Source organism: Anopheles aquasalis, chromosome 2 (assembly GCF_943734665.1).
Source record: "Anopheles aquasalis chromosome 2, idAnoAquaMG_Q_19, whole genome shotgun sequence".
NCBI classification, from domain to species: Eukaryota; Metazoa; Arthropoda; class Insecta; order Diptera; family Culicidae; genus Anopheles; species Anopheles aquasalis.
In genome coordinates this window covers 87,698,147-87,710,646 of record NC_064877.1, presented here as the reverse complement: position 1 = coordinate 87,710,646, position 12,500 = coordinate 87,698,147, and the positions used below count along the sequence as shown (strand labels likewise).

General features: G+C 46.8%; 1 protein-coding gene across 1 annotated transcript in view; it reads left to right on the top strand.

Moving 5' to 3' along the window:
- LOC126574003 (uncharacterized) overlaps window positions 1–12,500 on the top strand; it is an 83,289-nt gene that overhangs the window by 24,176 nt on the left and 46,613 nt on the right. Inside the window, exon 2 of the mRNA XM_050233900.1 lies at window positions 3,034–3,627. Coding sequence (XP_050089857.1) covers window positions 3,550–3,627 — 78 coding nt within the window. The 5' untranslated portion in view covers window positions 3,034–3,549. The remainder of the gene's footprint in view (window positions 1–3,033; window positions 3,628–12,500) is intronic.

The window sequence follows — 12,500 nt, the reverse complement described above, 5'->3', positions numbered from 1 at the left end:
TCTAGAGGCTAGGGTGATTCCAAAGCCCCATAATGATGACTAAATGCACGCCACGTTGTTTAGCGTTCTCGTTTAAGCTGTAGTCTGGGCAGAACGCTCCGCTGTCGTCAGTCCGATCTGTTGCCGCGTGGATGACTAATTAAAAGAAACATTTCGGAAACACCGCTGAGTCGCACTGCTGATGACGCTGGTCACCGCAAAAGCCTCTTTATGCCCGTCTATTTGCAATTTGTTTCGTGTTCTAGTATTTTACGTCCAAATGCCACAAGCTACAGGTGTGCGCGATGTGTGCGATGATCTGTAAAGGAACTGAGAGATAAATAAGAATCCAAAGCAAACGAACCAATAATTTACCGAAAGCGAACCACGGAGCAACATTCATTCGTGACAGCTGCTGCTTTTAAGGCGCAGGTTTCCGCAGCCCCATGTTCTGCACCTTGCATTTCCTTATGTATCGAACGAGCTAGGTAATGGGAAGAACACCAGAAGCACAATGCGTGCTGTGCTAGGCTGCAAAAGACGTACAGTTCCTTGCGCCACAACCAACACAACGCGAACCAACCAACTCCCCGCTGCTTATCTTCTCGTCGTGGAGCATTAAAAAGCCGTTGCTCGATGGCTCGACGATCACAAACGAGAGAGGCTATGACCTTGGCGTATCTTTGGCAAGTGCTTAACGGGCTTCGACAGCTGGTTCGAGCCACGTTGCTGGTTGCGTACGTCACAGAGTCCCGCAAGCACTCCCCGCGTCGCTCTCTTGCTCTCTGTTGCAGCTGGTTTGAAGGGGTTGTGTTCTTGCCCCCCTTCGCCACCCGCTTAATGGCGATGCAGTAATTGAAGTTGCTCGCTCTGAGAGGCCATTGCTTTGCGTTGTTTGCGTCTTTGTTGTTAACGGACTTCGACCGAACCGAGGAGGGCTTTGCTCTGATCTAGAAGATCAGACGCACCCACCATCAGAAGCAGACGCAATAAAATGACGTAGTTTTAAGACGTTCGATCCGATAAAATCGATCCACCGATATCGTAAAACCGGGGCGGGTTCAATGGAGCCGGAACTTACGGAATCCTTTTCCGCATAGCCCCCTGATATGGAGAAGCCAATTCGTGGCAACGTGGAATTTCGGATTAATGCTTCAATTACGATTTTGATAAAGTAACACAAACCGAAAGAATTCCACGTTTCAGTTGAGAATTCCGTGTCTTTGATGTGCTTTGAGTGCCAGCCCATGCCAGCGTGTTATCTTATTACCGTTCTTGCTAAGCCTTTAACTGCACGCCTGTCTGAGAAACGAGTTTTCGGAGGGCACAGAAGGGAAAAAAACATCTGTAATCGCTTCCGTAGATTCCGCTGCTAGGCTGTCATCGCCAGCCGACAAGCTTTCATAGCCAGTCGTCCGTATAAAAAAGATAAAATAGGATGCGCACCGCTCTGTTCCTTGGTTCCCACAACTTCAGGCACCAGCCAACACCGCCAGCATTGAATCAAACGAATTCGGAAACGAGGAAAGCCACTTCGCGTTTCCTCAAGGAGCCACTTGTCCTACAAAAAAAGGGAGAATAAGAAGTCAAGAAGAAGGGCCTCTCATCGGGCCCCGGGTTGGTGAAATGTCTTACAAGGAACCGGCCGAATGTCAGCTCAAGGTCGGTGAAGACCCTTTTTGGGGGGATGCCCCCGTGCTGATTGGAGTGGCATTCTGGGCCATCCTGGGTCCTTCGGTGTCCTGGATTTATTCGTCGAATTTCACGAAATGGTGCCGTCTGGCAGCGTGTTGATTACGGTCGGCAATCACGATGGGAACGCTGGCTGGCTGACTGGCTGAAATTCTTGGGTTCTCGTCGTCGATCCATGAGATTGAAGATTTTGATCAAATTTCATGTTGATTGATTTGATTTAGCATTTTAGCGATAGCTGGATCGATACCACGTCCTGTCGAGTGCAGCACGTTTTCGATTACGAGCGGAGATGCTTCAACCATTTCATTATCTGCGAAGCTATTTTTACGGAGCGTTTTTTCTTGAAATTTGTAGTATTTTCGTAATCGTATCTTACAGTTGTTTTTTATTCTTTCGGCATTCCAAATTATCAAAGCGTTATGACGAAAGCACATTGTTTCCGATAAGTTTATTGATCGGAGCGTAGCGTCATTCGAGTGCATTTCGCTTGGGCTGACCTTTACTTCTTCGATTTTTACAGCCAAACCATCGTGACCGAATCGCGCCACTTGATTGCGAAATCCTCCGACATTCGCTTTGGACCGTTTCGTTCGGCCTTCTCGACGACGAATGGACCGCGTCTCTGCGTCACACTTTGTTGCGATCATTTAAAGATTTTAAACATTTCTGTTGCCAAGGGACCCAGATTTGAATTGAGGAAATACGATTTGTTTGATTTCTCTGAGAACGCTGGTAGCTGGTGGTGGATGCAAACCTGTTCTGCTTCCCGGAAAAGCACGCGATCCACACCATGATTTGTTTGTCTCACCGGGGCGATCGAAATCGAAGTGAATTTAGGTGGCACGCATCGGATTACGATGACTAAAGAAGAACAAAAACCAAAGACATCAACGGAGCGCCGGAGCGCCGGATCAACCTCTTCGACGATCCGTCTCGGAGTGTCCCTATACCATCTCGAAAGGAAGCTCGTTAGGTTGAATCCGATCGGTGGGAAATAGAGTTGTAAATAGGCCGGTCCCTGTTGCCTTCTCTCCCACTTCGTTTCTTGTGTTTTATTTCCACCGACAGAAACTCGATCTAATTAAAGCGCATCACATCCGGTCTCGAGATCGATCGAACCAAACGTTCTAAAGATTCCCTTTTCTTTCTTCTCTTCTCTTCTACAGGTGGCTCAGATCGTCCACCGTCCTCGTGTGGTATCCTCGACTGTAAAGAAGACATTCAGAGTCGCATTCTGCGGGGAAATGTGGTTTTGTTTGTCTTACTTCCTGCGAAGGACGGTCATTCGTTAGCCGATTGAGCATAAGTGATTTATAGATCGTGTGATCGTGATACTTATTTTATTTATCGTGCATCTAGGTTCCATTTCTTGTTCCTGTTCGAATGCACCGCGTGCATTTAGTTGCATTTTAGTGTAGTGAATAGTAGCAGCAGCAGCAGCAGTTTTAATATCAAGTGATCGTTGATCGTTCGATCGTTTCAAAAGAATCCCACGGAGATTCGTGTAAAGTGCGTGAGTTGCCTGCAGAATATTGTACGAAAATGTGAGAGTGTTTCACTAATCTAGAAGTGGAAATTTGTGTTTTCATTAATTAATTAAAGAAGAGATCGTGATCGTGATCGCGAGTGCGTTGCGCGGCAAAAAGTGCTCGAAGCAGGTGCTCGATTCGGTCAGCGCCCTCTATACGCGAAAGTAAACACTACTGCTCGATCGATAGCTCGGAAAATTCGGGCTGCCAAAAATCAAATTCAAAACGAACGATTTTTTTCGCTAACGGCCACGGATCGAACATGTTTCCGAGGCTTTACGAATTCATGAACACCAACATTGCCAGGCCTTAAATTCCCGCGAACGATCGTGAACCGTTTGAAATTATGAATCCGTACGAACACAACGTGATCCGGGCGCCGTCGCTGAAGCGCGGCAAGAACGACGAGGGGTTAAACAATCGGGTAAGTAATGAGGGGGGGCCTGTTATACTTAATTTGATTGTGTGAAAGTTTGCCACACAATTCTTCATGAATGATGAAAGTTTAAAGAATATTTAACAATTTGCTTTGTAATATTTTTAATTTTTATAAATTGCCGACGATTAGCGAACATTTCAGTTCCGTTTCGGTATTTAACGAGATTTTTATCATATTTTTATGTGACGCCCAGCTTGAGTTATTCTTTACACCCATTGATAAGTTATTACTCATTCCCTGATTGGATTTACGATACAAAATTAACAACATTCTTTCCTCATTCTTCAGACAACTCACACACTACCATTGGCCAATAATGTTCCTCCAAGCACGAAGGAGAACAACTTTTCGACCTCGTGGTCCTCGCTCGGTACGGATGCCGTTATGTTTTGCTTCCACCTTATCCTGGGGCTCTTTGTGGATGGTATTTGGTTACGAAAGCAACATATACTGCTTCCTCCCCCCAAAAACGACCTTGCCGCATAGCTTTTGCACATGATCTCTCCCTCTCTCGCTGATGCGCCAGCAGCAACAGCAACAACCACAACATCTCTCCATCTTTGGCATGTGACGTGATGCGCGATGGGTTGGTTTGATAAAACGGAATAAAAAACCGGTTTCTCTTGTGGTAGTTCCGGTAGAATGGTGGCGCTTCCCGTCGACTGACGCCCACTTTTCCCTTTGGCTGTTATTGTGCCGTGTCCGTTCTTCTGAGTTTTCGAGGGCGTCAATTTCTTTTTTGTTTGACCTTCGCTTCAATGAACGGTCATTACACTAACCCCATTATCCATTGCCAGGGGGGAAGCGGTGTCCCCGTCTGTTTAATTATGTTTCAAAGCGATTCCGAGTGCTCTACAGACCGAGACCGACGCTCCGAGAGTCCTGGAGAACATCACAGGAGCTACGTGATGGGAACCGGATTATATACAACCATGTCCAGGTGTCACGTACTGTCTCTACACGTCTCCATCGCTCTTCTGGCAAATACACAAAATTTAGGGGCATAAAGCACCGAGCGCATGGTGACGATAAGGAGACGGATAGAGATGTACGCCACACAATCGGAATTGCTAAAACCAATGCCGTTGGCAGGCACGTTTTATGAGTTAGTTTATGGAGGACTGAAAATGGATGCCCCCCGGGAACTATAGTTCCTGTGTGATCCTTCTCGCTTCTCACAAACTACGGCGTGAGTCCAGTGCTGGAAACTGGCTGCGAGCATTTTTCGCCACCACACCACCACCAGCCAGGTCGCAAAAAGGGAAAGTATACATCATCCCATCGACCGTTATTACGTTCGTTTCGGGTTCGCTTTTCTCTTGCCCCTCCTGCGCAACTAATTGCCAACCCGTATGCCCTGTGAGCCCTACGCGCTCCATTTGAGAAACGAAGAAGAAGAAGAAGAAGAAGGCAGTTCGCATGCAGTTCTGTTGTTGTCCACTGCTATCTCTGCCTTCATCTCTGTGCTGCTGGTGGTGCTGGTGGCGCCGTGAACCACGATCACGCACCGTGCATCGGCCATATGGTGCAGCCACCATTACCTCACACTCACTCGCATGCAATTTTGCCAAACGATCGCCGATCGGTTGCCCTCTCTAGCGAGCACTAATAACAGCTGAAATCATCTCACGCCACCACGCCATTGATAATGGTGCTACTCCCCGGGGGTACGGGGGGAAGGGTCCGACCAACGACCGCCACAGCTCGAGCACAAGATCACCGAGTACGCGATCAGCGCCAGAGAGCGATCTCGCTTTGACTGCCAAATTCGTTCAGTACGGTGCTGCAGGCGGTGCGAGACATCGTGGACGGAACGCTCCAAAAAACCTTCCAACGGTGAGCGCATGATGGAACTTGGCCAACGAACGCGAATGGGTGGCGAATAGGTGGCGAACGACGACTGACAGTCAGCCAGCTGGTGGCCACGACCACTACGGTGCATCGCGCGTACTACACCCAGTGAGAGCGAGCGAGAGAGAAGGAGAGAGACAGAAAGAGAGAAGGTGAGAGGGGAGGAAAATAGGGTTCCCGTTGCTTTCTTTTAGTACCACGACGACACTGCACCGGTGATGTTGATAGTGGCACCCGCGAGTTTTTCGGTATTTCCGTTGCCATTCGCGTGGTTGTTGTTGATCAGAGACGCAGGCAAAGACACGAGACACGTGCCCTGTGATTCGTCATCGATCTGACAGTGATAGACGGGGGTAGGGGAGGAAGGGAAGTTGCGTGATGAACCGGCAGACTGTTGTGCAGTTGACATCGTGGCTAATCCAACGTGACCTTCGCTGATGGCTAATCGATAAGGCAAAGGCGGCAACTGCAACCGAACTGCATACCCGCGAGTGACGCAAGCGAGAGTATTACAACCGTGTACCGGATCGGAATCGGTTCCGCTACGCTACGGATCCCAGGCCAGCATAAAGCCTCTTTTTGGCCACCAAAAACTCCGAATCGTCACAGTCACCGGTAGCAGCAGCAGCTGTCGGGGTGCCAAATGCAAATCGTCAAAAGAGAAAATTAGGAAAGAAAAACAATTTGCTCATACCGGTGCTGTGTGGCGCATTGCCGCAGTGTGTTGTTGGGGTGGGAGATGATGTTGCGCAGACAAACCGAAGGGGGTTAGTGTCTGATGACCACTCAAACCGATCGGATCGCGTCTAAGCTTTACTTTCTGTGTGCCGCGTGTGCCAATTGGTAGCCAATCACCGATCCGACCGGCGACCGGATCTCTCTCGCTGCTGTCGCGGATGTTGTTATGTCGTTTTGGGTTTAAAAATAAATTCAAAATAAGTCGAAAGTCCACGCGTGAGGGAGGAGATACGGATGCCGGTGGTGTGTTCTGACGTGGAAAAAGGGAGAAAATAGAATCTCCTCTTCGTCCCGTGGCATCAACAAGTATTTGTTTTGCGTGCATGCATGTGATTTGTGGTGCAGGTGTGTCGCCGTGATGCTGGTGTTGGTTGAAAGTGAAATTTGATTCTACAAAAGAGAGACGTGTGCTGATAACGTCCCTTGCCGGGAGAGCATAAGTGCAAAGGGGCCAAGAGTAAAGAGTCGCTGGAGATTGAAGAGGTGTTTGATTGTTTGATATGTTGTCCGCTGGTTGTGGTGGATTGTGTGAACATCCATTTGCGACCGGTACTCGTCGGTGTGCTGCTCCTCCTTCCACCTTCTCACCATGGATTACATTCGCTGTGACCAAGTAAGTTGAACCGATCGTAAGATACCCGTCGATAGGACCCAGAGCGGATGTTTATTGTACCAACTCCACCACCAACCAGCCAGCTGTATGACGTGTCATGCGGCCAATTACAGCCGCACATCTCCAATAATGTGTTATGACTTGTGGGCTTCTGTTGAATGATGTGATGCTCATGGATCAAATTGTGCCTGCCGTTAAACTGTAAACTAATAGACAACACCATAAAATGGTCGCAACTCATGTAACCGATTCAAGCCCGGAGGTACTATGGCGCCTCAACCTCAATGAAAGTATTACGACAAGCACCTGATAACGGAGACTGACGACTGCCCGACTTGTAGTTGCCTTAAATTCAATTTTAACGAACACAGAGAAGCGAAAGGAGGGAACCTGTTGTCGTAGCCGCGGCATTAATACCGTAAAAAGGCACAAGTTGGACAACGGGGACAAAGATCACCTCTTGTAGCGAGAGCGAGATAATCAATTAACACTGAACACAAACGAAAGAATGAAATGAGTCCGTCGTCGGTCGCTTTCGGTGTATTTGATTAACCTATGCGGTGTGGTTGACCCCCCCCCCCCCTTGATGAAATGATCATCAACAAAACCTCTCGTTTGCTACTAGCGCGTTGGAGTTGGGACACTGTTGACCCACCGGGGGGTGAGGTCACTATACAGTGGTAGACATTCGTATAGCCGCAGGTAGTTTTTTCGAGTTTTTTTCTCGTTTCTCTCAAACTAGCCGATCTTTTTTCATTTGGAATAATACAAAAGGTTTATTTTATCGTTGTTTACAACACATATTGACGAAAAACGTGTAGGACTTGTTTTCGAGAAAATATGAGAAAATTTTCAAATTTTACATGGACATTCGTATAGCCGCACCTTATGAAAAACATATTTTTCAAATAGTTTTTACGAAGCAATCTGCAAGTTGGTATTTTTTATTACTGCCTACATTTCTAACAAATCCAAAACTATAATTTGCCATGGGTTCCGATAAGATTTAATGGGTTTGCTATTCAATTTAAGTGTAACAGTCGTCAATGACCTGACTTAAACTTGAAATATTTTTATTTTACCGATTTTTTAAGAAATCAATCCAAATAAAAACCAAAACGTTTTTTTATGTAATTGCAATAAGAAATGCATACTACACACTTGGATATAGGGATATTTTTGTCTCCAAACCATGCATTCAATTGTTGGTGAAAATTAATTGATATGTTATTGTCCTGTAATAAAAGGCTTCAATCCCCGATATATGAATAAAAATGTCTTGCAAAGGCTCTGTTTACATCCCTGAATACATTTGAGTAGAAATTTAAAAAATGGAAAGCTGTACGTGATAAGAAAGTTACAGCAAACATCAAACCCTCACCAACGATTTTTTGCTTTGACTTTCGATGTGGTATGGTGGGTTACCCATGGTTCAAATCATGCTAATATCGGCTCTATCCATCCAAATTATCAAGAAATTACTTATTTGCTTTGAAAAGAACTTCATTTTGCTTTTATTTTACCTACGTTACCAAATTTAGAGTAAATGAGCCGGTGGTCGTTTTGGGCATTAATCAACTTTGGCTTTGCTTTGAGTTTTCTCCCAATTTTATGATTTGTTTATGATCCGTTATGTATAAAATACGTCTGGTTATTACTGGTCCATCCATAGTTCCTTTAAATTGCCCAAAAGGTTGCCAATTTCTGGCTGATTCATGCTAAAACTGACTTTTTGTCCTTTAGGAAACTATTTTCATCGTTTTCGATAGAGGCTTAACCATCCTTTTGGATATTTTCCGTAGGAAATTATGGATGGATTTCTTATACCTACCGATAATTGAAACAACAGAGCGATTAGATTTGCAGTTTATCAAAAATAGCTTGATTTTTTGTCATTTTTTATTTATTTGTCAGTTACCCTGGGCGCATTATTTAAAAAAAAAATTAAAAGCCAGGGTGTTATCAAAAAGAGCATTTCTAAAGCTTAAAATAATCTAGAATAGTTCTACTATTGATCAAAAAATACAACCATTAAATACGTGTTAACGAATTTTGTGGAGTATGTTTTTTCTTTCACTGCGGCTATACGAATGTCCATTTTAAAACAGCTGCAATCTGACGATTACTCACATTTTGACACATAGCACTCACAATTACCCACGTATCTAAACCAAATTTTACATGTATACTAGTCACATGTGTAGTAACACAATAAAAGTTTGATACCGTCAAAAAATGCATCCGTTTGTAATTGATTGCCGTTTTACTTCTGAGTCTCTAGGTGCGGCTATACGAATGTCTACCACCGTATCAACCTTCGACGTAGTCCAGTCAATTAGTAGCTGTCTAGAATATTCCCCATCCACTCTGTCTGTCCTACTGTCCCACTTGGCACAAGAGAGCAGAGCCGAAGAAGAAAATGGTTCATGACATGATGGCTACTTTTCCAGTTCCAGTGTAGCTTTCACGCATATTTTCCACCGACAACGACACAAAGTGCGGCTCAATTGTGTGCGAACGTGGCGAGGAAAATTCGCTTTTCTTTGGAAGGTTTTTTTCCAATTCTTTTTCTTTTTCGGATGCGCTTTGTTTCATGAAGGTTCAAGGAGAGGACCTGCTTCCCACTCGAAAATGAGCTCGGTTTCTCTCTCTCTCGTCTTCCAATCGTTCGTCCCATTCAGAGACGCCTTTTGACGCCCTTTCGTGATCCTCATTAGTATTGTCGAACACGGTTGGCGGTCGGTTGCGACGAATTGGTCCCTCACAAACAGGTCACAAACGGAGGGCTTTAAAATTGTAACAAACATAAATAAAAGTTACGCTGCAGTGTTCAACTTTTTCCCAATTAATCTTTGTCCCGGTCATATCCAGAGGACCAAATAGGGCGTAGGATACTGGCCACTGACCGTCCACAAATGACGATTCATTTTCTCCAACCAACCAGCGAGGTAACACAACCAAGGACCATAAACAGTGATACTCTCGCGCACCCACCCCCCGGACCTAACGTGTTCCGCTATATCATTTCGTTATCGGTGAAGGTTGTTTGGGAAGGCGCCCTCGATAACGCGCGTAGAACGCACGCGGCGGCGGCGGCGGCAGCAACGAATGAGACTTTATGGTACCTCTCACTGTCTGCGGGGCGTGGGCGTCCGCTACCTTATCTTGGCCTTGTTCCAAGGTAGGTTGGCAAGGAACATTTCATTTGTTCCCCGAGCATTACGAGCGCACCGCGCTGATGTTCGTGTTTAAGACGAAGACGACGCCATCACAAAATGTTGCGTTTCCGTTGACCATCATCAGGTGTCATCAGGGAACACATCATCATTGTCGTACGTGTCGCGCACTGTTTTTTTGGGGGTTACAGTTGAACATTCAGCCACGGATGGATGATACGCTCTTCCTTTTTGGGGGGACATTAGAAAGAGTTTTATGAAGCAGAGGCGCGGTCAAGCACGATCCAGAACATGATAGAGGAAGTATTTATGAGAAAGCATAAATCCCAAAATTTACCGTTGCTTGATCTCACCACCAGAATGACATTTCTCACGTTCCGGGCCGTAGCATCGGCTGGGCTTGTGTGGTTCAAGTAACTGCATAACATCAACATTGGCCACTGGTGGCGGCGGCGGCGCAGACACACATGCCAGAGGACAGGTTATTGCTGTGCTACTGTGTGCTCGCTCGTTCGCTGGCCAATGCCGAATGTCTCCGCCTCGGGGCAGGGAGAAGGAACAGTTGCGTAAGTTGCGAGGCGATCCTAATATGTATGTCGAGCCCGCTGTACTCATGTTGTCCGTCCCGGGGCCCGGTCAAGCGAGTGACATACGACACGCGGTGGTAGGGCTTCTACTTTTGAAATCCTACATGAAGCAATGTTGAATGTAGGCAGAGTAAAGAGGTCTGCCTGGCGCTTAGGAGTTTATTGTTGGAAGCATAGAGCTTCAAGCATCTAGAATAATCTGCTGGGCCGCGGATTGTTGACTGGAAAATCCAGAAAAGGCTTCTTTCAATTTTCAAAATTTGATTGATGTACTTAAACGACTATTAATAATCGATGCGCCTTGGGGAGATACATTTCTTCTGCGGTGTACACAATGCATCCGTGGTTCACTTAGTGTACGACACGAATTTTCACTTAATGTCCATTTGCTGCAGACAAAACATGAGCTCGATTTGGTACCGGCGGAAGCCTGCATCTCGGCAGCACAACACAAGGACATGGTTGCTGCTGCAGCTGCCCGTCGAGGGAAATGCGCTATCGGTGGGAGGAACCAGCGGTCGTGTGCCCCAGGGGGGTGGCCATGCAAAGCCATGCAGTCTTTTGTGTCGCTTAGCTTAGACAAGTCGCCTATCGGGCTACCACCCATCAGCATGCATCTGGCCACGCACGATTCTCTGTTGATCGACCAAAAACGGTCAGCGGTAAAGGTAGTAAAGGTCTCAGGCATCAAGCGACTGAACGGGCGTAGGCCCCTGTCACCACCGGGCCTTTCAACAGCTCTTTCTTCGCCAACCTGACATTTGCCAAGCTCTCATTTGCACAATTGCATTGCACCAACACAGTGGGGCCGCACCTGTGTCATGCGGAGAAAATTGCCTTTTTCGGGGACAAGTTGCCACCACCACCTTGGTGGCCGCCCAATTAATCTGAAACGAAAGGTCGATGTCTGCCGCTTATTAAACCGCCAGCCGCCGCCACCATGAAGGTTTTTGGATGCGGTGCAATCAGACAGACAACAAATGCATGGAAGCATGCCGGCGAATGATGTGCTATCATCATTATTACCTTCGTTTTTTTCCTCCCTTTTTTTCATCTCTTCAGCGTCAGCGTTGATCCATTTTTGATGTTGGTCCATTCATCTTTCCCTCGACAGTTTTGCTGCTGATTGGACTAAGGGGAGAGGGAGGCGCCCATTGGTTTGTTCCGATTGTGAGGCGTATGTAAATGAGCCGCTCTGCTGAGGGCGTCGTTAATTATCATCCGGGTGGAGTAGCTGTACTGCCGGCAAGGAGAAGCGCTCCTCCTAAGGTCGGACCATTCGAATCCATTCCATAAAAGAAAGGGCCCCGGTTGGTTGGTGCGTCGTCGTGGTTGCAGGTTGATTAATTGTTAATTTATGGGCTCACCTCACCCAAACACCCAACACCACGTGCCAGGCCGTCTGTCTGGCAACTAGCGAGGGTCGTAGTTGAAGGAAATTTTTCGAAGATCTCAATCGCCCTCCAAGTTAAGCCCAGTCCAGGTCATGCCGTGGGTGGAACGACAGTGGCTGGCTGCTGCATCGATGAAGATCCACCGCAATCCGGCGGCGCAACATTAATCAATGCGACAGATGGAGAGGATTGGTGTCGCGTCCGCGTGCACTGTGCCCTAGAGGACGACCTAGAAAAACTGCTAGAGGGCATCATGAGCGTGCCAAGCACTTAAATGCAACACTCGAAGCAGAGAGATTGAAGAGGACCGAGATGATCTGGTCCGGTGTTGTCGTGTCGGTTGGTGTTGGGCCACCATAGAGGCAACCGCCAGCCTGTACCTGTGAAAATTTGCATTTTTGCATCTCCAATGAGACGTGCAACCCGTGACTTGCATTGATGTGCCAGAAAGTGTCATAGAACCGGTGTGCCTGTGTGTCTTGGTTCGCGGTGTTTTGAT